Source organism: Eucalyptus grandis, chromosome 3 (genome assembly GCF_016545825.1).
Source record: "Eucalyptus grandis isolate ANBG69807.140 chromosome 3, ASM1654582v1, whole genome shotgun sequence".
Classification (NCBI taxonomy): domain Eukaryota; kingdom Viridiplantae; phylum Streptophyta; class Magnoliopsida; order Myrtales; family Myrtaceae; genus Eucalyptus; species Eucalyptus grandis.
The window spans coordinates 3,453,859-3,480,630 of NC_052614.1; the positions used below are offsets into that span (position 1 = coordinate 3,453,859).

The 26,772-nt window shown below is 38.6% G+C and overlaps 1 protein-coding gene across 1 annotated transcript; it reads right to left on the bottom strand.

Moving 5' to 3' along the window:
- Window positions 1-6,645: 6,645 nt before the first annotated feature.
- LOC104438861 (glutamate receptor 2.1) lies at window positions 6,646-23,503 on the bottom strand. The gene is given in 7 exon segments (XM_039308723.1): window positions 6,646-6,840; window positions 6,960-7,175; window positions 18,837-19,240; window positions 19,333-19,386; window positions 19,389-19,644; window positions 19,742-21,081; window positions 23,132-23,503. Coding segments are annotated over 7 exon segments (2,775 nt in total). The 5' UTR covers window positions 23,442-23,503.
- Between the last annotated feature and the right edge of the window lie 3,269 nt (window positions 23,504-26,772).

Below are 26,772 nucleotides of genomic sequence, written 5' to 3' on the forward strand. Positions count from 1 at the left end.
TTCCTTGACGGGACTGTGCCCGTTCCTTCGGACGAGCTACTGGCCAGACATTGGAGAAAATGCAATCACCTCAGCCGAACATGGATCGGCAACTGCATCTCTCCAGATGTCGCAGCCGGTCTCCCGCCGACAGAAGACACCAAAAAAATGTGGGACAATATCAACGAAATGAATGGGAAATTAGATAGGGCTAAGATTTTTTCCCTCATGCGGAACTCGCGATCTCAAACAAGGAAACATGAGCATCACGGCGTGTTACAATAAACTCTCATCGCTCCGGAACGAGCTCGAGGCCGCGGAAGAGAAACTCGAGGGACCGGCAAACCCTCGAACAATATAGATCTATAAAGGAGAGAGAAAACCACTCGGTTTCTCCTGATTTTGAACAAGAGTTACCTGACGTTCCACTCGCAGATCCTGGCGATGGATTCGATTCCTCCTCTCGGGAGGATTTTTCAGCTAGCTATCCAGGAGGAAAACTAGCGACTCACGGCTCCAGAACAAACGCGAGGAAGCGATAGCATCACTCTCGCCATTCGCGGGGAGCGGCGAGATTCGGGGTTCAAAACCCTAACGCGAGACAAAGAGGCACTGGGGTTACAAGGGAGCGGCAAAAGAAGCTTTAAAAAGGGGGGAGCGAACGGCTCGAGATCCTCCGCGGTGATCTGACGTTGTCCAGGAGCTCGATCTGTCGGCTGAATCCGACGGCGGATATCATCCTGCGAAAAGGGGATTGGACGGCGGGTATTATTCCACGAGAAAAGCATGGGACGGTCAGATTATTTCGGCATCTTCAAGGAATTTTGGCCAAAATTCCAAAGGGAGAGGTAAATTGTATTGTGAGTACTGCAAACGTCCACATCACACTTTTGATAATTGTTGGAAATTGCATGGAAAGTCAGGAGAAAAGAAAAAGAGGGAATATTCTGCAGCTTACCAAGTTATTGGTCTCGCAATGATCACCCAATTACCTATGGGCAATATGCACAGTTGATGCAGGCTTTACAAAAGGCAAAAATCACGAACAAATGAGGAAGCTTTTCAGGTATATCTTATTGCCTGATAAATTCTATTTCAAGAAAGGCATGGATAGTGGACTCAGGAGCAAGTGATCACATTGTTTGTGATAATATTTTTTTCTCTACTAAGCATAAGAAATTAGATATACCTATTTCTGTGCAACTGCCAAATGGAGATATCACCAATGTCACTTTGATAGGCACTGTTCAGCTGAGTCCCCAAATTACCCTCCGAAATGTCCTCTATGTGCCTCAATTTCAATTCAATCTTATTTCTGTCTCCAAAGTATGCAAAGAAAATTCCTGTCGAGTACTCTTTAATTCTGACAGCTATTTTTTCCAAGCCCTTTTGACTGGCAAGCTGATGGGCTTGGGTAATCTCTCAGAAGGATTGTTTTTTTGGGGATGAATCTCCAAATCATCTTGATCTTTCATTTGTTGCTTCAAATAAAATGTCATTGTGTAATACTGCTACCGATGATAAAACCTTTCTTTTGCATTCAAGAATGGGTCATAGTGCTTTTTTTCCTTGCTCTAAATGTCATATATCTCCCATGGCAAAGCAGTCTCGCACACCTTTTCCTGTCAGTAAAAGCCATTCTAATGATATTTTTCCACTAATCCATGTGGACGTTTGGGGACCATATCACACAACACATCGTGATGGTTCACGTTATTTCCTCACTATTGTAGATGATTACTCCCGTGCTACCTGGATATTTCTTATGTAGTCCAAAGCTCAAGTTCCTTCTAATATTAAATCCTTTATCATTCTGACCAAAAATCAGTTTGGAAAGTCCATACGACGGATCCGCACTTACAATGGAAAAGAATTTTTTAACCATGAATGCCGCTCACTTTTCTTATCTCATGGGATTCTCCATGAAAGCTCATGTGTATACACTCCACAACAAAATGGAGTGGTAGAACGGAAACATCGTCATCTGTTGGAGGTCGCAAGAGCACTAAAGTTTCAAGGATCCATTCCAGATGTTCATTGGGGAGATTGTATTCTTACTGCAGCTTACCTCTTCAACTGGATGCCACCTCGTATACTGGCTGGTAAATCACCTTTCGAATTACTTTATGGTAAAAAACCAGTAGTTGATCATTTAAGAGTATTCGGTTGTTTATGCTATACTGCAACTTTGGGAACTCGGGACAAGATGACTCCACGTGCCAAACGATGCATATTTATGGGTTATCCCAACCTGCAGAAAGGGTATCGTGTCCTTGATCAATCAACAGGGAATTTTTTTGTAAGCAAAGATGTCATTTTTCATGAAAATATCTTCCCATTCCAAGCAAAGGAAGAGGATTTGATTGTCTCCAACAAATCTCAAAATTCCCCATATGTCCTAAATATCTTCTCACGGGATATCAAGAACAGGATTATTAGGGTGCAAACCAGCAGTCATTCCAATTGAGCAAAATACCAGATTGATTGCAGCAGATCATGTTACATCTCAAGATGATCCTATTCTTGAAGATCCGTCAAGTTATCAGAAGCTCATTGGAAAACTCATATATTTGACTATGACCAGACATGATATATCATATGCAGTGCAAAATCTCAGCCAATTTATGCACAAGCCAAAAGAATCTCACATGAATGCTGCTCTGAAAGTTGTAAAATATTTGAAGAGTTGTCCAGGATTGGGAATACTTTTATCCAAAAAATGCAACATGGAAATGATAGCATATTGTGATGCATATTATGCAACTTGCCCCATGAGTCGAAGATCTATTTCTGGATTTTGCATTAAATTGGGGGAATCACTTCTTTCTTGGAAAACTAAGAAGCAGGCAATGGTTTCTTTGTCCTTAGCCGAAGCGGAATATAGGGCCATGGAAAAGACCACATGTGAGATTGTATGGATACGAGGTCTGCTTGGAGATCTCGGAGTACAGGTAAAAGGGCCAACAAAATTATTTTGTGATAATAAGTTAGCACTGAAGCTTGTAGCCAACCCCGTAATGCACGAAAGAACCAAGCATATAGATGTGGATTGTCATTTCACTCGGGAGAAAATCCAAGAAGGGGTAATCGAAACAAGAGGGATTCTAACCGCTGAACAACCGGCGGACATTTTCACCAAAACTTTATGTTCGAGACAACATGCATATCTATTAAGCAAGCTAGGCGTCTTGGATATTTACAAGCCACCAGCTTGAGGGGGAGTGTTGGAAGATATGCCTGAAGATCCGCAGGATTGATCTAATTTGATCTAATTGATCCATTTTGATAGGATTGATTTAGGATTGATTTATAGAATATTTGTAGAATATTTTATTTCCTTTCTCTATGTACATCGTGTATTATAATTACAAATCATTGTACATTGATGACAACTGAAGTAATAGAAAATCTCTCTACACATTTTCATCCTCTTGCTACGCTTCTTGCTTCCTTCGGCCATTCTTTCATACACCACCACCATTCACCACCACACATCACCGCCATCTCCACCACCGCTCACCGCCGTCATCTTCACCGTCGTCCTCTCGAGTCACCACTGCAGCCATCGCCAATCTGAACCACATTTTTTTATAGAGAGATGGATAGAAATCCGGAAGAGTTTGAATGGCCCTCCGTCGTCGTAGTTAGTTCTGTCCAATCCAATCCAAAGGATCTATAAAATTCCAAAAAATGGTCGATGGGTTCGATAAGGCGTCTTGGTAAATGACATGACTTTTTTCATAAGAGAAGACATCATAGTTATAATCGGCTACTGAATGATTGATTGGCTGGACGGTAGGTTCCCTCGATGGAAAAAGCTTACCAAGAATTAATAATTGAGCAGCTTAGTTGATAATTATGGGAGAGGATTCAACGTCGTTTGAAGAAAGTTACTCAATAATTCTTTGAAATGATGCATTGTGCACTTTCCAATGCGAAATCAAATTTCTTTTTCAAGTGGGTCTTCTTTAGTCTCACAATGGCCGATGAAGTAAGATCAAAAGTGACAAAATTAATTTGATGTAACTTGGAAAAAATAGTTACCGTTTTCCCATTTTGACAAGATTTTCAAGGTTCAAATTCAATCAGAAGTTAGATAGGTCAACAAAAAAAGTTGAAAGAACAGTCTATCAGTATCCGTAAGGTGATTTATAAATTAATAATAAGAATACAAGTTAGAGCAACTATTTTGCTGGAATTTCTCCCACAAATGAAATAGGCTTTATTGAAAGTCGTTTTTGGTTTTATTAGAGGAAAACAAGTTCTGTGTTGACTCCGTGAAATATCCAAGCAAATAAGAGAATCAAGGCTCGGAAAGTACAACTATTACAAGCAAACCAAATATAAACAAACTCTGCCAAAACTTAATTGACAAGAAAGCCTGAGTATGCTGAGATAAAGATAAATGTTGGAATTTCATTGATAATGCGAATCTGAAAAATAAAAGTTTAGCGCGGTAAAGTAAAGATATTAAAAGATATCAAATTTGTTTAATTTGTACAATGAGCCTTTAGTAGATGGACGATAGTATTTCTAGTAGTTGTGCCATAACTGCTTCCAAGCGATTGCCTATATGTTCCCTTACTTCCTAAAGTTTTGTGTCCATATTCTCACGGTGCCATGATATAGTGTTTGCATAGTTATTCCTTAAAAAATGTATATTAGTTGTTTCATGATCTTGATTGTGACAATGCTGAGATAATCACCAACTCTCACTCTTTTACACATTTTTGAATCCCTTAGTTTCTCAACCCATAAGCCGAGTCTACATTGTGTCCCTTTAAGGCATTTGAATTAACGTAGAAATTCATATGTTTATAAGCATTGCTCAAGAAATACGAGTAATATTATTTCTTTTTCATTTCTATAGGGTTATTGACTTATAAACCCAGAGATGATCGCACGACATTTCTTTTATAAGCATTGACCTTGATAGTCCCCTTTGTTAAGCCGCTAACCAAGCCTGTATTACTATCCCAACAAAGACCTCTCAGATTGGTAAAATCATACCACTTGCGAGAATACTCAAACTCTTGTCAACATAATGACAGTGAGATGATATGATTCTTGTAAATCCTACATTAATGGTTAGGATAAAATAGCATTTTCCATGAAAGTGAGTAGAAAGCCCTTTCGAATTGATAGTCCCTCGTTTGACATAAAAATTGTCAACTAGATTTGTATTGCATGAAAGTGTTATGTGATATCATTTTTTTTCTAATATCATAAGAAATAAACTTTCCTGGATTTAGTAAAATGGGTTGGATATGGGTTAAGAATGATAAATGGGCCATAACGAGTTAAATAGGTTGATTTGGTGGGATCATTTATGATCGGACCAAAATCCGACCCGACTCACCCGTTTCAAACAAGTCTACTTTGTGGTGATTTTGCATCTTTGACTATTTTTCCTCTGGACAGAACATTGCTTTGCCCCCTTCTTCCTTTAGATCTTGCCGTGAATGGACCATATATGCACAATACTTCCTTTTGTCTTGTTCCGATTTTAAATTCTTGCTTCTCATGTTAACAGTCATTCATTTTTGCTTTATTTCTTGTTTTAAAGCAAAAATATCCCCATGTGTGATGCTTCTTTCTCAAGCACACGCTTCCATCAAAAATCTTTTTATTTTTTTAATAATAATAGCAAATATGAACTGCTGCTACCAATCCGCGGCCACTTAAAAGATAATGGGCTGAACTTGAATTTTTTTTTATAGGTTTAGTCCAATTAACTCAATTAAGCTTAGAACTATTCACTAGAATCCTCTTGCTGCCAGTCCAATCTAAATGCATTAATTAAATTATATGATCAATGCTCCTAAAATTATATGTTACATAATTTAATTTAATATTTTTGTTCAAGGATTGGGGTCGCTCTCTAATATTTATATGCAATAAACAACTATATCTATCAATACGGAGTATAAACCACGTTCCAACAAAACTTGAACCTTCAGCAAGAGAGAGAACCAGCTTTAAGGAATAGAGGGCCATCTCATAGGCCGTGGGCCAAGGTCAAGCGTTTGATGGACTTCTGCTGCTGGGCGGAGGATGATCGAATTGGAACTGGTTTTTTGGATGGGCTGGAGAGTGATGGGCCGAATTGAGTTGGCTCTAATTAGACCAAATTCAGATGTTAATGGATTCCTTTAGTTAAATAGAATGGTTAAATAATAAAGTGAATACTTAGGAGCACTTTACATGTCATTGGATCAATTGATCATGTCCCTTTATATAAAAGAGGAAAACATAGGATTTTGACAGGTTCTTCAACCATTGAAACCTATTCTATTGAACTTTCTCATTATACATGTTAGATATTTTTAGGAAGTCATCTTTTGTTACTAAATTAACACACTTTGGGCTAGTTGTTGAAATAACAATAAATACTTTCATTGCTAAGACATTAAAGGATAAGAGAAGCTAATACATGCATGTAATGTCCTCTGGAAAATGCTTTGAGAAGCATCTATCTTTCGTTACATTGTTTGTGATTAAACGATAAGCAGTAGCAATAATAGTGCTTACATGAGAAGAGAATGAGGGTGAAATTATTATCGTCTAGAAGTACAAAGTTCAACAAGTAAAAAAATTTAAAGTTTAATATCTAAAGTTGTTGAGGCACGTACCTCTCTACACTTACATTTGTAAAATCGATGTTTGTCACTCGTCGGGGCACCCTTTGTCTACATGATTAGAAAGTCCTTGTTCTGCAGACGGCGTGCCTTGCTCATTGTTTATATCATCATTGTTTTGGCCGATATCTCTTGACAGCCTCAGAGAAGGTAGTGTTTTCCAAAGTTTCAACGGCTGCAATCTCATTGTCGCCATCATCCGTATTTCTATCTCTAAATCTGGCTTTCTCAAAAGTACGAGAGTTGAGGTCTCTTTCGTAAAATCTTCTTCCCAATGTAACAAATTTCTCCCGTAATGAACCTGAAGGACTTGCAACGACATGCCAATTTCTTTTGACGAACATGACCATGAAGATGAGGAGAGCTAAGACTGCAGTAGCTCCAAAGAATCAAGAATAGGCCCCAAAAACTGTCAAGACCCAAGCTGTTGGAAGAATCCAGGCAGTTGGATTTCGATGGAAACCATGTATTTTCGATTTCCATTATTTTAAGCACTTCAGTATCATTAAGGATTACTCGGGAAATATCAGGTACTAGCGGAGACCCTTTGGGGAAAACCTGCAAACGAAAGGCAAGACATGAGAGTTTTCAAACAAAAAAATAAATAATAATCCTAGTAATAGGAGATTTTGAGGGTTTTCTTTTCGGAGCTAAGAGATTGAGGACTCACAAAGCCAAATCCAGCACTTCTTAATGTCGGGATCATGGTATATCTTTAGCAATATTGAGAAACGGCAAGTTTAATGTAGGGGACTTCATCGAATGCTGCTGCAATCCCGCCCTTTTGACTTCCCTTGGAAAGAAGCACATCGCATTCTTCAGAGGACTTATAAGATATAAGTCTGGAATCATTGAACTTCATTTGCTTTAGCATTCCATAAACAAAAGAGTTTTCCAAGTAACCCACATTTTCTCCACTCTTAAGGAGCTTATCCACATCAACCACAGTAGGTTGAAGATTTTGCACCACCAAAAGAGAGCTCAAGCTTGCCGTATAACATTGCGTTAGTATAAGTACCACGAAAACCCACACGATCACAACAAATCTGGCTAGGTTGCTTAATACTCTCTCCCCTGCAATCCAAATTGAGGGAAAGCACCTAAATTATCCAAGAACAATATGTAAATTACAATGTTCAATTGATTTTTTAAAGTGAAGGGTGATTACTTTGTGCAAAGACCATGATTGAAAATGAGAACCAAAAGCTCGTGCCAACTTGATGCCCGGCCGAACCCTGGAAATCTTCATTAATTTGGTGTTCAAGAATCCACACGACGAATGCTATAAACACAAAGAAGCATCCGGTTGTTAACCAAAGGTCCCAAGTGAGTGGCTTCAAGAAAACCCAAGCATTCTTGCCCTTGCTGTCCTTGTATGGCACAAGCATTGCGACCCCCGGTTCGGTGTATGGTGTCGTGAAGTCCACGTATAGTGATCTGTTTGCAGTGATTGTCATATCACCCATGATTCCATCGTAATTCTATTCCAACAAAAAAAAAAAGGGAAAGTTTCTTTGTCAACGACATGCTAGCATAGTAAGTTTCAGCAAGTATTCCAACAAAATCAAGCACTTGCTCACCTGGTAAAATACTTGATCGATCATGTCGTCGTAACTGCCCATGCTACTTCCATTGGAAAAGGCAAAAGGAATAAGGTCATAAGCCACAACATAAGGCAATTTATCTATCATGGCTTGAAAGATGTCGATACAGTATCCAGTGACTTTGGATTTATTTGTGCTACGATCAGGAATCACCTGCACAAATTGATTGAAACCGTCCTTCACAAGGACTAAAATTTTCAGCCTCTTCCCATTTGTGGGAATGTCCCATCCCTTAGGAATAGAGGTGGAATCTCCTGGCCATATTATCGATCCAAGATTACTCTTTGAAGTGGAATATTTACTTTTGCTGAATGAATACAAATATCTTAGCAGCCCATTTTCTTGCGTCCAAAATCCAATCCCTCTTGCTGCATGTCCATTGCTGAATGAATACAAATATGTTAGCAGCCCAGTTTCGGACCACTTTTAGAGACCCCAATAATGTCGAGATCTGTTGTATCTATTGAAGCATTAAACATCTGGAAGGTAAAATTAGCCACGCCCATTTCCTCGACAGCCATTGCCAGAGCCTGAGCAGCGTCATAAGCCCAGTATCCGAAAATGTTCAACGTAGGATTAAGGATGGATGGATTGTCTTGTTGGAATTTCATCTTCCATCGGACCATGAAGTTGTTCAGGTTTGGTGTGTTCGGGATGTAAGTGTTGATGCCCAATGCTCCTTGCATCGAACTAGTGACAACAGATGAATCCACAGAACTCAATTGGTCAGCCATTCCATTAGTCAAGATCCACACATAACCTTCACTCATCATTCCCACCTCTTTTTCTTTGAAAAATAGCCGAGATCCGAGGGTAGGTAACATGTGCATTATGAAGACCCTCGCTTGCATCATCATTAACTTGTAGAGTTCCTCCAGGATTTGACTGTCCGTGGCCAAAGGAGGGATGAGGCTCCTATAAGACACTCGTGTGTCGACCTCTTCCAAAGCATCCGTAAGAGAAGGTATGATGCCTTCTCCGAACTCATTGTCCACGTATATGAGGGCCACTTCTCTCAGCCAAAAGCTTGCACGACTGCGCTTATGGCATTCACTTGGGATGAGTCATTTTGCGCAGCTCGAATGAAGTAAGGACTCCGAATGGAACTGAGGGAAGGACCAGTAGCAGAAAAAGAGATGATCGGCACATGAGATTTGTTTCCAAGGTAAATGATGAAGTTTTCTTGCGATGAACCTTGAGGTCCTATTATGGCTTGGACTTGCTTATTCTTTATTAGATCAAGTGCTGCAAGGGTGAAAAAAGATGGAGAAACAATAACAATATGACACATAATGGAAATTCTTATTGTAAAAGGCATGGTATTGATCAAAAGCCAATTAAAACTTTATGCGGTATTATAGAAATATAACGTTTAAGAAAAAAGTAAAATAGAAGTTTGAAGTTGGATTATAATTATTTACCAGATTGTAGGCTTTCGTTGTTGGCTTTGATATTCTTTGGCATATGATATTGCATACCGATCAGAAACTAATCTTTCATGAAAGTAAATTTAGAACAAAATAAGAGTGGATAAATTGGCCCAGACAGATAAGTTGATTTCTTTATTTCATGGCATCAAAAAATTCCACTCTAGAATCCAAGCCCCATATTGCAATTGTATGAATTTTGTGAGGTCAGACCTATGTGAAGTTTTATTATATATCAAGCCTCTCGGCATCCGTTGCTTTCATGCATTAACAATTATTTGGTGGAACTGGAAACCTTAGTTGTTTTATTTCCTCATTAATGACGCACAACTTCCTTGGAAATAAATCATTGGCTCAGCTCGAACAATCTTGTTAACCATGATGTTTGGGTCAACTGGAAAAATAAATCAGTAAAATTATGTAGAGATATGCACCATATACATATTTTTCCAAAGAAAATAATTTGAAATGATCTCCATCAGCCTTCCCCCTGAAGTGGCTATTTTCTACGTAGTAAGTATCGTTTGCAAGATCATTTCTAACAGGATTCACTATGCAGACATAGTTTGGTAGTACTACATTTATAGTGGAACGAGAGTCCTAAGAGAGCTATATATTCTTCAAAGAATAGAATAGATGATAGTAGTCCTACTATACCATCCAAGACCATAAACAAAAATCCTCCATTCACACGTTGTTATCAAGATCCAATTTTGTATCCATAAATCTATGTACATTTGTATATTGGTGAAATACAAGATAATAGAGATGGTGGACTTCTCAATTCTAAGATCAATGAGATAAGTGCATTAAAAATCTTAGATATTTTTACGAATGTGTAATTGAGTTCTAAAACTTATTACGAAAATATAATTGAGTCTTAAAACTTCAAAAAGTGTAATAAGTCCTAAAAGTTGTTACGAAAGTGTGATTGAAATCCAAATAACAAAAAGGATTCAATTAGATCAATTTGATAAGTTTTATAATTTGATAGCGCTTTTTAAAAATTTTAGGATTTAATTACATTTTTTGAAGGTTTTATAACTTAATTATAATTTCATGATAAGTTTTAAGATTTTCAATACATTTATCCCATGATTAATTGTTGACCGACCGTAATACAATACTATTTCAATGGTGCCGCACTCTTCAAACCACAAAGACCAAAACCACAAGAAGTATCTCTTTTAAGCTATTACAATTGGATAAACCACCCCTTAGGGAAAAACAACCCAACCACGCCCCCAACAACACAAAACTCCACCCTCCGGAGGGAAGTTTTATCTGGCAATAAATTAAGAGGTTCCGCGGTCAAATGTTACTCTTAATGACCAGTGTTGTTATGAAGTCCACGTGGCGTTGATTGACCAAAACCCACGAATCCCTTCCACTCTCAAGCTAAGCGTCAAAATGCCGGTCTCGTAGGGGTGTGCATGGTCCGGGTGGGCAGTTCCTGACCTAGAACTAGGAACCATCCGTTAAGGATCAGTTCCGAAAAATTGGAACTAAGATCCACCTATTAGTTGCATGGATCCACCTAAGAACCAGACCGCCGGTCTGGTTTGGTTCCCGAGTGGATCCATGGAACCAGTCTCACAATAATAATAATATTATTTTCTCGAAAGCTCCAATCTTGACGGGAAACAACTTTGGTTTTCAACCAAAATTGTTGGTTCTTCACCGCCTGGCCTATTCTTCTTCTCCTCCTCCTGCAGCCCTACTTCTTCACGTGCTTGCTTTTTGCCCACCAATTGCTCGACGTTTTGTCAAGGTGCGGTTTGGACTTTTTAGCTTCAATGCCTCTCCATTTGGTTTGACTGGAGATCAACGCCTCTCCATTTGGTGCACTTTGGACTTTTTTTCCCACTTTAATTATTATTTTTAATTATTTGATTTGGGTTTGTTAATTTGTAATTTTATTTTTTAGTATTAAAAATTAATATATTATTTTAATATAATCGGTCCGGTTCGGATGGGCGGGTGGACGGATCCGCCCATGGAACTAAGAACCAGACCGGTTCCCTCGAGAACCACCGGTTCCGGGCGGTCCGGGTGAGTCCCGATTCTATTGCACACCCCTACGGTCTCGTACGACGAAAAGACCTGGGGGATTATATTGTTACCCTCCTCGTTCCCAGTGTGAAATAGATCAAATTGAATGTCTAGGACCGACTTTTTGTTCGTCTTTGATTTTATTAGAAGATGATAACGACTTCTTTTTCACAATGATCAAAGCCCCCTTGGAGATAATGCACTAAACAGCTGTTTAGTGCAAAATTAACGTTGGTCGTTTCTTCTGGGAGCTCTGGAAATTGGGGCTTGAGAATCTCTGCTGTGAGAATGCATATAGCTTTGAATGGATCACACATTATTTTGTCGTGTCCTTGAAAATTTAACCGGGAATTCTTCTCAAATGAAAATGAAAATTTCATAACATTGGCAAACACCTCATTATGAACAATAATTAGATTCATCTTAAATCGCACTAACAGCTGCATAAAGTACTTCATCCTCTATGACCAGTCAAAACGCCAGAGAGAGAGAGAGAGAGAGAGAGAGAGAGAGAGAGAGAGAGAGAGAGAACCTGTGGCAGCAGCAGCAAACCCATCTCGTTTGGAATCTCTTACATTAAGGACGAGCCTAGTCTTGTAGGAAGGGTTTGAAGTATAGAAGTCAGAGAGAGAAAGGTTAATGCAGCTCAATCCCATCCGACCCACCCACGTCTCCAGATCAAGAACCACCCCAACGTTCACCAGGATCGTTTGGGCATTATTGTTACCGCTCTGCGCCATGGTGATCTGAGGGCCCTCCCTGAAAGTCGTAACGATTGTGAAAAAGGCGAGAGCCAAAAGGAGGAGCTTTTCAGCATCGGACGAGACTCTTGGAGGAACCATTGAAAAGGGTTTCGGGATAAGGCAAAGTGTGCGTTTTTTGCATGAGAGAGACTTGGAAGATACGACGACGACGACGATGTATTTATAATGGGGAAAAGCATGGAAATCCCATTCAAAGGTTGCTCACGTGGACGGGCCCCATAACTAATTTGTAATGCGAAAGCAATACGAGGATGGTGAAATGGGAAGCCAACACATAAATTCAAATTTTCTCCCCATCTCAGTCTATTCTTGGATGAGATTTTGCCTTTGTACCCCCGACAAAATGCCAGAATAAATTCTTCTTCACGCGGCTTTGAAAGAATGCAAGGAACCTTTTCCTTACGCGGATTTGAAAAAGGATTGCAATTGTCCTTTTGCAACCTTCTTGGTGACCTAAGTAGCACCGACACCAATACATGACACGCGACACGACACGATACGTCGATACATTAATTTTCCAAAAATGGAGAATTTTGAAACGTTGGGACACGTTTTATAATTATCATTTTTATCAAATAATTTAATTCAAGTTCACAAATAAAAAAAAAAAAAAAAAAAAAAAAATAATAATAAGCATAGAATGAATTTACACTAAAAATATTAATCAATACTTTGTTAGTATCATTTATTGTTTCAATTTGACAAATTAAATTTCATTTCAATAATCCAAAAAAAAAAAAAAGAAGCAAGCAATCCACATCATGGACTTGCATGTTCGAGTGTGTCGGAAAAGAAGGGAAAAAATAAACTGGTGAGTTAAATTGTGTGTCACAGGAGGTGAGAGTCGAAGAGAAGAGAAGATTAAGTTTTTCTTCTTTCCCATTTTGTTATTTTTATTATTTCTTTTTTTTTTACATATTTACATTTTGGTCCTCATTTATTGAAATTTTTTAAAATTTCCAAAGTTGAGTGTTGAAGAGTGTTGGGAGAGTTAATTAGGTGTCGGATTTTTGATACTTGTTGACCGAGTATTAGAGAGTGTTAGAGAAAGTCGGACATGTGTCGAAGTGTCCGACATGATACGAAGGTTTCTGAAAAGTGTCGGTGCTTCCTAATCAATGACATCATGCGCTATTAGCTCTGGTTTCCCCTCTAAGAAAACGAAACTATGTGGGGTTTTCTCTTTTGTGTGGGCTAAGAAATCTATAGATGTAAAATTAGTTGCGTACTTAGATAACAAATTGGTTGATTGGTTTTTTCTTATACAGGAAAAGCCAGGAATCATACTAGTGTATTTTATAGTAGACACAAGTCAATAAGCTTTTAAAATTCTGTTTTGGGTCTCGTTATCAAGTTATCATAAAAGATAAAAGAAATATTTTCATTTCCAATCCAATGATGCAAGTAACATGACAGGGATTGTGCGATATCCCGAAATTTGATCCCTATTTCAAAATATATAAAATGATTATTTCGTTGATACACTTATAGTTACTTTACTTTGACCTAATCACTCAAGTTAACTAATCTATTGGATAATACTGTAAATGGGTAAAATGTGAAAGATCAGAGAATTCAATCAGAAATCGATTGCTCAACCATAAGGATTAACAGAGGTCAATACTACACTGTTATAAGTCAATTACGAAACGTATATAAATCGATTCGACAAAACTACGTAGTCGATTCGTGGGTAATTCTACATGATTACAATACTCGCGTCGAACGACGATAAACCAATTTTCTATTGATCTTATATTCAAGGTACGTGATTACATTACAACCAAGGGTCATCCATGATTCGAAGAGGTACAAATGTTGATTGAAAATTATCGACCACGGGTCAACCGTGCGAGAACCCTTAAAACTTAAAAGCCACTAGATAAATTAGGTCGTATTAAAATCGCGTTCGATTGATTTTTAATCATGAAAATTTAATTCAATTTTGGGTACCAAACTTTTGAGAATTTCGAGATTAAATTATTAGATATCGTCTCATCGTCCGTCAAATTATTGGCGAGTTCAAAATTTTCAGAAAAAGGAATTATCGGACAAAAATTGGAGACCGGAAAAAAAAATCGGATCAAGAGGCAAAATTGAAATTTTTGGACTAAAAAGATTGTTTTTATGAAATTAAAAATAAAAAGAAAAGTGCGGATATAATACAAGAGGGTTTTAAGGAAGTGTGAGTGAAGAGTATGATGAGATTTTGAGGACTATCTCGAGAAATCTTTTGTATTTTCTTTCTTTCTTTTTCTTCTCTTCTCTCTCTTTTGTCCCCCTTCCACTCGCGTCTCCTCCCTCTGCAGACCGCCCATCCTCCCTTCTCTCCTTCTCCACCTCCACTTCATTCCACCTCCTTCCCTCACGCCTTTCTCCCCCTCCTCCTTTAGTTTTCCTTTTTCCTCAAACTCCCTCATTTTCTTTCCACTACCATCAAACCCATCCCCACCACCATCACCTACGTCACCCCCATCACCCCATCACCACCGCCCACACCACCGTACACCACCATACACCACCACACATCACCGCCATCTCCACCACCCCTCAATGCCGTCATCTCCACCATCGTCCACTCGAGTCACCACTGCGGCCATCGCCAATCCGAACCACCTTTTTCATAGAGAGATGGATAGAAATCCGGGAGAGTTTGAATGGCCCTCCGTCGTCGTAGTTAGTTCTGTCCAATCCAAAAAATCAGTAAAATTCCAAAAAATGGTCGATGGGTTCGATAAGGCGTCTTGGTAAATGATGTGACTTTGTTCATAACAAAGACATCATAGTTCTAATCGGCTGCTGAATGATTGATTGGCTGGACGGTAGGTTCCCTCGATGGAGGAAGCTTACCAAGAATTAATAATTGAGCAATTTAGTTGATAATTCTGGGATAGGATTCAACGCCGTTCGAAGAAAGTTACTCAATAATTCTCTGAAGTGATTGCATTGTGCACTTTCCAATGCGAAATCAAATTTCTTTTTCAAGTGGGTCTTCTTTAGTCTCACAACGGCCGATGAAGTAAGATCAAAAGCGACAAAATTAATTTGATGTAACCTAGAAAAATAGTTACCGTTTTCCCATTTTGACAAGATTTTCAAGGTTCAAATCCAATCGGAAGTCAGATAGGTAAAAAAAAAAAAAAGTTGAAAGAACAGTCTTTCAGTATCCCGTCCACATTGTAAGGTGATTTATAAATTAATAATTAGAATACAAGTTAGAGCAACTATTTTGCTGGAATTTCTCCCACAAATGAAATAGGCTTTATTGAAAGTCGTTTTTTAGTTTTATAAGAGGAAAACAAGTTCTGTGTTGACTCCGGATATGAAATATCCAAGCAAATAAGAGAATCAAGGTTCGGAAAGTACAACCATTACAAGCGAACCAAATATAAACAAACTCTGCCAAAACTTAATTGACAAGAAAGCCTGAGTATGTCGAGATAAAGATACATGTTGGAATTTCATTGATAATGCGAATCTGAAAAATAAAAGTTTAGCGGGTAAAGTAAAGATATTAAAAGATATCAAATTTGTTTAATTTGTACAATGAGCCTTTAGTAGATGGACGATAGTATTTCTAGTAGTTGTGCCATAACTGCTTCCAAGCGATTGCCTATATGTTCCCTTACTTCCTAAAGTTTTGTGTCCATATTCTCACGGTGCCATGATATAGTGTTTGCACAGTTATTCCTTAAAAAATGTATATTAGTTGTTTCATGATCTTGATTGTGACAATGCCGAGATAATCACCAACTCTCACTCTTTTGCACATTTTTGAATCCCTTAGTTTCTCAACCCATAAGCCGAGTCTACATTGTGTCCCTTTAAGGCATTTGAATTAACGTAGAAATTCATATGTTTATAAGCATCACTCAAGAAGTACGAGTAAGATTATTTCTTTTTCATTTCTATAGGGTTCTTGACTTATAAACCCAGAGATGATCGTACGGCGTTTTTATAAGCATTGGCCTTGATAGTCCCCTTTGTCAAGCCGCTAACCAAGCCTATATTACCATCCCAACAAAGACCTCTCAGATTGGTAAAATCATACCACTTACGAGAATACTCAGACTCTTGTCGACATGATGACAGTGAGATGATGTGATTCTCGTAAATCCTACATTAATGGTTAGGATAAAATAGCATTTTCCATGAAAGTGAGTAGAAAGCCCTTTCGAATTGATAGTCCCTCATTTGACATAAAATTGTCAACTAGATTTGTATTGCATGAAAGTGTTATGCAATATCATTTTTTTTCTAAAATCATAAGAAAGAAACTTTCCTGGATTTAGTAAAATGGGTTGGATATGGGTTAAGAATTTTGCACTACGATAAATGGGCCATAAACGAGTTAAATTGATTGATTTGGTGGGATCATTTATGATCGGACCAAAATCCGACCCAACTCACCCATTTCAAACAAGTCTACTTTGTGGTGATTGTGCATCTTTGACTATTTTTCCTCTGGACAGAACATTGCTTTGCCCCATTCTTCCTTTAGATCTTGCCGTGAATGGACCATATATGCACAATACTTCTTTTTATCTTGTTCCGATTTTAAATTCTTGCTTCTCATGTTAATCCAAATATTTGGTCATTCATATTTGCTTTATTTCATTTTTGCTTTATTTCTTGTTTTAAAGCAAAAATATCCCCATGTTTGATGCTTCTTTCTCAAGCACACGCTTCCATCAAAAATCTTTTTTTTTTAAATAATAATAACAAATATGCACTGATGCGACCAATCCGCGGTCACTTAAAAGATAATGGGCTGAACTTGAATTTTTTTTTATATGTTTAGTCTAATTAACTCAATTAAGCTTAGAACTATTCACTAGAATCCTTCTGCTGCCAGTCCAATGTAAATGCATTAACTAAATTATATGATGAATGCTCCAAAAATTATATATTATGTAATTTAATTTAATATTTTTATTCAGGGATTGAGGTCGCTCTCTAATATTTATATGCAATAAACAACTATATCTATCAATAGGGAGTATAAACCACGTTCCAACAGAACTTGAACCTTCATCAAGAGAGAGAACCGGCTTTAAGGAATAGAGGGCCATCTCATAGGCCGTGAGCCAAGGTCAAGCGTTTGATGGACTTGGGCTCCTGGGTGGAGGATGATCAAATTGGACTGGTTTTTTGGATGGGCTGGAGAGTGATGGGCCGAATTGAGTTGGCTCTAATTAGACCAAATTCAGATGTTAATGGATTCCTTTAGTTAAATAGAATGGTTAAATAATAAAGTGAATACTTAGGAGCACTTTACATGTCATTGGGTCAATTGATCATGTTTCTTTATATAAAAGAGGAAAACATAGGATTTTGACAGGTCTTCAGCCATTGAAGCCTATTCTACCGAACTTTCTCATTATACATGTTAGATATTTTCAAGAAGTCATCTTTTGTTACTAAATTAACACATTTTGAGCAAGTTGTTGAAATAAAAATAAATACTTTCATTGCTAAGACATTATAGAATAAGAGAAGCTAATACATGCATGTAATGTCCTCTGAAAAATGCTTTGAGAAGCATCTATCTTTCATTACATTGTCTGTGATTAGACGATAAGCAGTAGCAATAGTAGTGCTTACATGAGAAGAGAATGAGGGGGAAATTATTATCGTCTAGAAGTAAAAAGTTCAACAAGTAAAAATTTAAAGTTTAATATCTAAAGTTGTCAGAGGCATGTACCTCTTACATTTGTAAAATCGATGTTTGTCACTCGTTGGGGCACCCTTCGTCTACATGATTAGAAAGTCCTTGTTCTATAGACGGCGTGCCTTGCTCATTGTTTATACCATCATTGTTTTGGCTGAAATCTCTTGACAAACTCAGAAGGAAGTTAGTGTTTTCCAAAGTTTCAACAGCTGCAATCTCATTGTCGCCATCATCCGTATTTCTATCTCTAAATCTGGCTTTCTCAGAAGTATGGGAGTTGAGGTCTCTTTCGAAAAATCTTCTTCCCAATGTAAAAAATTTCTCCCGTAATGAACCTGAAGGACTTGCAACGACATGCCAGTTTCTTTTGACGAACATGACCATGAAGATGAGGAGAGCTAAAACTGCAGCAGCTCCAGCAATCAAGAATAGGCCCCAAAAATTGTCAAGACCCAAGCTGTTGGAAGAATCCAGGCAGTCGAATTTCGGTGGAAACCATTTATTTTCGATTTCCGTCATTTTAAGCGCTTCAGTATCTTGAAGGATTACTTGGGAAATATCATGTACTAGCGGAGACCCTTTGGGGAAAACCTGTAAACGAAAGGCAAGACATGAGAGTTTTCAAACAAAAAATAAATAATAATCATAGTAATAGGAAATTTTGAGGGTTTTCTTTTCGGGCTAAGAGATTGAGGACTTACAAAGCCAAATCCAGCACTTCTTAATGTTGGGATCATGGTATATCTTTCGCAATATTGAGAAACAGCAAGTTTAATGTAGGGGACTTCATCGAATGCTGCCGCAATCCCGCCCTTTTCACTTCCCTTGGAAAGAAGTACATTGCATTCTTCAGAGGACTTATAAGATATAAGTCTGGAATCAACGAACTTCATTTGCTTTAGCATTCCATAAACGCAAGAGTTTTCCAAGTAACCCACATTTTTTCCACTCTTAAGGAGCTTATCCACATCACTCGCAGTTGGTTGAAGATTTTGCACCACCAAAAGAGAGCTCAAGCTTGCCGTATAACATTGCGTTAGTATAAGTACCACGAAAACCCACACGATCACAACAAATCTGGCTAGGTTGCTTAATACTCTCTCCCCTGCAATCCAAATTAAGGAAAGCACCTAAATTATCCAAGAACAATATGTAAATTACAATGTTCAATTGATTTTTAAAGTGAAGGATGATTACTTTGTGCAAAGACCATAATTGAAAATGAGAACCAAAAGCTCGTGCCAACTTGATCTTTGGCCGCACCCTGAAATCTTCATTAATTTGGTGTTCAAGAATCCACACGACGAATGCTATAAACACAAAGAAGCATCCGGTTGTTAACCAAAGGTCCCAAGTGAGTGGCTTCAAGAAAACCCAAGCATTCTTGCCCTTGCTGTCCTTGTATGGCACAAGCATTGCAACCCCCGGTTCGGTATATGGTGCAGTGAAGTCGACGTATAGTGATCTTTTTGCAGTGATTGTTATATCACCCATGATTCCATCGTAATTCTATTCCAACAAAAAAAATGGGAATGTTTCTTTGTCAACGACATGCTAGCATAGTAAGTTTCAGCAAGTATTCCAACAAAATCAAGCACTTGCTCACCTGGTAATATACTTGATCGATCATGTCGTCATAACTGCCCGCGCTACTTCCATTGGAAAAGGCAAACGGAATAAGGTCATAAGCCACGCTATAAGGCAATTTTTCTATCATGGCTTCAAAGATGTCGATACAGTATCCAGTGACTTTGGATATATTTGTGCTACGATCATAATTCACCCGCACGAATTGATGGAAACCATCCTTCATAGGGACTAAAAATTTCAGCCTCTTCCCATTTGTGGGAATGTCCCATCCCGTAGGACTAGAGGTGGAATCTCCTGGCCATATTATCGATCTGAGATTACTCTTCAAAGTGGAATATTCACTTTTGCTTAATGAATACAAATCTCTTCGCAGCCCATTTTCTTGCGTCCAAAACCCAATCCCTCTTGCTGCATTTCCATTGATATTAACAATCTGGAATGTTGACCGCTCGAGCTGCCCATGAACGAGTCTAAAATTTCCAGTTAGGCCCGTGAATGTCGTATTGGCTAGTTCTTGGAGAAGTTTCGGACCTCTTTTAGAGACCCCAATAATGTCGAGATCTGTTGTATCTATTGAAGCATTAAACATCTGGAAGGTAAAATTAGCCACGCCCATTTCCTCGACAGCCATTGCCAGAGCCTGAGCAGCGTCATAAGCCCAGTATCCAAAAATGTTCAACGTAGGATTAAGGACGGATGGATTGTCTCGTTGGAATTTCATCTTCCATCGGGCCGTGAAGATGTTCAGGTTTGGTGTGTTCGGGATGTAAGTGTTGATGCCCAATACTCCTTGCATCGAACTAGTGACGACAGATGAATCCACAGAACTCAATTGGTCAGTGATTCCATTAGTCAAGATCCAAACATAACCATCGGTCATCATTTCCACCTCTTTTGCTATGACAAATAGCCGAGATCCGAGGGTCGGTAACGTGTGCATTATGAAGACCCTCGCTTGCATCGTCATTAACTTGTTGAGTTCCCGCAGGATTTGACTGTCCGTGGCCGAAGGAGGAATGAGGCTCCTATAAGACACTCGCGTGTCGACCTCTTCCAAAGCATCCGTAAGAGAAGGTATGATGCCTTCTCCGAACTCATTGTCCACGTGTATGAGGACCACTTCTCTCCAGCCAAAAGCTTGCACGACTGCGCTTATGGCATTCACTTGGGATGAGTCATTTTGCGCAGCTCGAATGAAGTAAGGACTCCGAATGGAACTGAGGGAAGGACCAGTAGCAGAAAAAGAGATGATCGGCACATGAGATTTTTTTCCAAGGTGAATGATGAAGTTTGCTTGCAATGAACCTTGAGGTCCTATTATGGCTTGGACTTGCTTATTCTTTATTAGATCAAGTGCTGCAAGGGTGAAAAAAAAGATGGAGAAACAATAACAATATGGCACATAGTGGAAATTCTTATTGGAAAAGGCATGGTATTGATCAGAAGCCAATTAAAACTTTATGCGGTATTATAGAAATAATACGTTTAAGAAAAAGGAAAATAGAAGTTTGAAGTTAGATTATAATTATTTACCAGATTGCAGGCATTCGTTGTTGGCTTTGATATTCTTTGGCATATGATATTGTATACCGATCAGAAACTAATCTTTCATGAAAGTAAATTTAGAACAAAATAAGAGTGGATAAATTGGCCCGGACAGATAAGTTGATTTCTTTATTTCATGGCATCAAAAAATTCCACTCTAGAATCCAAGCCCCATATTGCAATTGTATAAATTTTGTGAGGTCAGACCTATGTGAAGTTTTATTATATATCAAGCCTCTCGGCATCCGCTGCTTTCATGCAGTAACAATTATTTGGTGGAACTGGAAACCTTAGTTGTTTTATTTCATCATTAATGACACACAACTTCCATGGAAATAAATCATTGGCTCAGCTTGGACAATCTTGTTAACCGTGATGTTTGGGTCAACTGGAAAAATAAATCAGTAAAATTATGTAGAGATATCCATGTACATATTGTTTCCAAAGAAAATAATTTGAAATTATCTCCATCAGCCTTCCCCCTTAAGTGACTATTTTACTACGTAGTATGTATCGTTTGCAAGATCATTTCTAATAGGATTCACTATGCAAACATAATTTGGTAGAATATTACTACATTTATAGTGGGACGAGAGTCATAAGAGAGCTATATATTCTTCAAAGAATATAGTAGATGATAGTAGTCCTACTATACCATCCAAGACCATAAACAAAAATCCTCCATTCACATGTTGTTATCAAGATCAAATTTTGTATCCATAAATCTATGTACATTTGTATATTGGTGAAATACGAGATAATAGAGATGGTGGACTTCTCAATTCCAAGATCAATGAGATAAGTGCATTAAAAATCCTAGATTTGTTCACGAAAGTGTAATTAAGTCCTAAAACTTGTTACGAAAGTATAAATAAGTCTTAAAACTTCAAAAAGTGTAATTAAGTCTTAAAATTTGTTACAAAAGTAACCAAATCGAAACAACAAAAGGATTCAATTGGATTAATTTGATAAGTTTTAGGATTTGATAGTACTTTTTAAGAGTTTTAGAACTTAATTACATTTTTTGAAGGTTTTATAACTCAATTGCAATTTCATGGTAAGTTTTAAGATTTTCAATGTATTTATCCCAAGATCAATTGTTGACCGACCGTAATATAATACTATTTCAATGGTGCTGCACTCCTAAACCACAAGACCAAAACCACAAGAAGTATCTTTTTTAAGCTATTACAATTGGATAAACCACTTACTCAGGGGAAAACAACCCAACCACGCCCCCAACAACACAAAACTTCACCCCTCCGGAGGGAAGTTTTATCTGGCAATAAATTAAAAGGTTCCACGGTCAAATGTTACTCTCAGTGACCAGTCTTGTTATGAAGTCGGCGTGGCGTTGATTGACCAAAACCCACGAATCCCCTCCACTCTCAAGCTAAGCGTCAAAATGCCGGTCTCGTACGACCGAAAGACTTGGGGGGATTATATTGTTACCCTCCTCATTCCCAGTGTGAAAGAGATCAAATTGAATGTTAAGTACCGACTTTTTGTTGTCTTTGATTTTATTAGAAGACGATAAATGCACTAAACAGCTGTTTAGTGCAAAATTAACGTTGGTCGTTTCTTTTGGGAGCTCTGGAAATTGGGGCTTTGAGAATCTCTGCTGTGAGAATGCATATATAGCCTTGAATGGAACACATATTATCTTGTCGTGTCCTTGAAAATTTAAGCGGGAATTCTTCTCAAATGAAAATGAAAATTTCATAAGATTGGCAAACACCTCATTATGAACAATAATTAGATTCATCTTAAATCGCACAAACAGCTGCATAAAGTACTTCATCCTCTATGACCAGTCAAAACGCCACAGAGAGAGAGAGAGAGAGAGAGAGAGAGAGAGAACCTGCGGCAGCAGCAGCAACCTCATCTCGTTTGGAATCTCTTACATTGAGGACGAGCCTAGTCTTGTAGGAAGGGTTTGAAGTATAGAAGTCAGAGAGAGAAAGTTTAATGCAGCTCAATCCCATCTGACCCACCCACGTCTCCAGATCAAGAACCACCCCAACGTTCACCGGGATCGTTTGGGCATTATTGTTACCGCTCTGCGCCATGGTGATCTGAGGGCCCTCCCTGAAAGTCGTAACGATTGTGAAAAAGGCGAGAGCCAGAAGGAGGAGCTTTTCAGCTTCGGATGAGACTCTTGGAGGAACCATTGAAAAGGGTTTCGGGAGAAGGCAAGTGTGAGGTTTTTTGCTTGAGAGAGAAACTTGGAGGATATTTCTCTTGGAGGATATGACGACGACGACGACGACGGATGATGAAAAGAGAAGCACATAAATTCAATTTTTCTCTTCATCTCAGTCTAATCTTGAATGGGATTTTACCTCTTTACCCCGACAAATGCCACAATAGATGCTTCTTTACGCGGCTTTGAAAGAATGCAAGGAATCTTTTCCTCACGCGGATTTGACAAAAAGGATTGCAATTGTCCTTTTCCAGCCTCCGCGTGACCTAAGTAGCATCGATATCAATACATAATACATGACACGGCACGACACAACACAACACGCCAACACGTTATTTCCCAAAAATAGAGATTGAAAATGTTGGACAAATTTTATAATTATTATTATTATTTATTTGTGAAATTGATTCACAAATAAATAATAATAATAATAATAATAATAATAATAATAATAATAATAATAATAATAATAATAATAATAATAGAATGAATTTACACTTAAAACATTAATCCATAATTTGTTGATATCATTTATTGTTTTAATTTGACAAATCCAACTTCATTTCAATAATCCAAAAAAAAAAAAAAGCAAGCAATTCACGTTGTGGACTTGCATGTTAGAACGTGTCGGAAAAGAAGGAAAAAAAACTTGGGAGGTGAATTATGTGTCAGGGAAGTGAGAGTCATAAGAGAAAAAGAAAACTAGGTTTTTCTTCTTCTTTTCCTTTTGTTATTTTTACTATTTTTTATATTTACATTTTGATCCCTCATTGTTGACACCTAAATTTTGACGATTTAGTTTATTTATTTATTACATAGGAAATTATGGGTTAATTTTATTAATTGCATAGCATATAGATTTAAGTTGCATTTATTTTGTTTTTTGCATTTTTTGCATTTTATTGGACCGGTGGCGGATATATTCAAATTAGGTGGTCTAAACCCTAAAAAATTGGTCGCGATAGCTTGGCGACTCCGCTGGGGACCTGAGTTGAAATTCTTAGTGGACTTAGGCCAATTTTCTTTTTTGAAAAAAATGCTTTTGTTTGGCGAATGGATTCCAGTCGTCCTAACATTTAGGTGTTAAATGTTCTTGCAGATTGGGAGGTATAAGGGGAAGTGTTTGCTAACCCTTGCCTTGCGGGTTGGAGTTAGGGATGTATGGTTTATTTCATTTTTTTGAAGTGTTGTTTGATTTAAATTGATGTGCATGTTTTGCATAAATCACTACACTTTGCACACACAACCTGCCGCCGGACCTGGGCCGCATAGGATCATTTAGGAGGGTATTGAGATGGATACCACTTCGACCGCATGCTCGCGGTACGAGTCGCCCATCTCAATCCCGAAATTTCTTTCATGGTGTCAAGAGTACCCACCTCGGTCCGCATGCCCGCGACCCGGGTCGGCTCTTTGACCAAGCTGAAGTCATGAGGACCCGACATAGTCCACAAGCCCGTGGCTAGTCCGATCATCCTTGTGGCTCCACTTTGATAAGCCTTATAGAGTAGAAATCGAGCCACTTATCATGCGCATGTCTATGTGATTGCCATTGATTTTCCTTGGTGAAGTAAGTCTTCTATCCTATACTATGCAATTTACTTTCGGTCCGTCCATGACAATCTAGGTTAGTCGTTTGTTCTAATTCATTTGTCAATTGGAAATGAAATGAGAAATTGCTAGGGAAAAGAAGGGCATGCCCTCAGAAATAATCCATGCAAGGATCATCTAGTTTATGAAATTTGGTCTTTTAGGGTGTCTATCTTTATTTTCCTAGTCCATTTTTAGGAAATGCCCTTCTTGGAAGAACTTTTCATGAATAAATGAGAAAAATGGAAAAAAAAATAGATTGTTGTCATGGATCTGTTTTCTCAGTATACCTCGTTCTTACATATCTCCATTTACCTTAGGTGATAACGGATCCGTCACGTTCGTCCATCATCACACGATTAAGAGCTAGAATGGCCGAACAAACCGAAATGCGTGATCGTGTCTCCGCTGTGGAGACTCAACTCCAACAAGTACTCGCCTCTTTACAACTTGTGACGGATCAACTCCAATTCCTCCGAGCGAATCCAACAGCTGCACTGCTCTTCCCGATAGTTATCCCGAAGCAAGCGAGACAAGGTTCAAACGATTGACGACGACATGCCCGAGCCGGAAGATGACCCGAGTCATTGTTGGAAAGGCCAAGCTTGACAGCGTTCCCAAGACAGATTAGGATGAGCGTGTTGCGAAGCTGGAGGAGAAAATGAGATAGCTGCAGGAGTCACAAATGTCCCTCCCGTTCGACCTCTCGGTCTATGAGAAGGTCAAAATGCCGAGCAAGTTCAAAATGCCAGAGTTTGAGAAGTATGATGGCACATCTTGCCCAAAATCTCATCTGCGAGATGTACCATGTGTGCATGGCCCACGTAAAAAACGGCCCCTCATGATCCAATCATTCCATGCAAGTTTGGTGGACCCGCATTAAACCGGTACGTGATGAAAAATGTGAACTGCTCAACACTTGGAATGAAGTAGGCGACGCATTCCTCAAACAATACAAGTTCAACATGGACATCGCGCTTCCCGAGAAGACCGGAGCGGATGGAAAAGAAAAGGAGCGAATCATTTAAAGAATATGCTGTGAGATGGAGGAACTTGGCGGCTCAAATTACTCATGAGCCTACCAACAAGGAGCTGATGAAGTTATTCGTGAAAACCCTTCCGTCCGAGTTTCGCAACAGAATGGCCAGTACATACGTCGAAAGCTTCAATCGCTTATTCTGTAGGAGAACAAATCGAGATGGGGATAAGAGAAGGGTGGTTTCTTGAGCCATCTAACAAGAGGTTTTCTACCAAGAAGGAGAGGACCCCGAAGCCGAGATTAATATGGCCTACTCTCAACTGAATCGTGATACATCCAATCGCGCTCCGGGAATTAAGATTTCTCTTGAGCAACAAGGTGGAGGATATCGGTTCTCGGGTCAACGACGTAATGTTAGGAGGCGCTTACACCTCTTCCTGGACCCCTATCCAAAGTTTTGCCTGTTCTCCAAAAGAAGGGATTACTCTCTGCCGAGCCGAAGCGACCAAATCCCGAGTGTTATCCCGCATATAATCCCTCCAAGAAGTGTGACTATCACATGGGAGAGATTGGTCACTCTGCGATGATTGCTATGTTTTGAAGCATAAGGTTCAAGATCTCTTGGATACAAAGGCATTCTCTTTCAGCGTGTCAGCAAAATCCTACGCAACCCGATGAAGGCGCAAACGCTCCCTTGAGTGAAGAAGTGCTTATCTCCTAGGATTTCAAG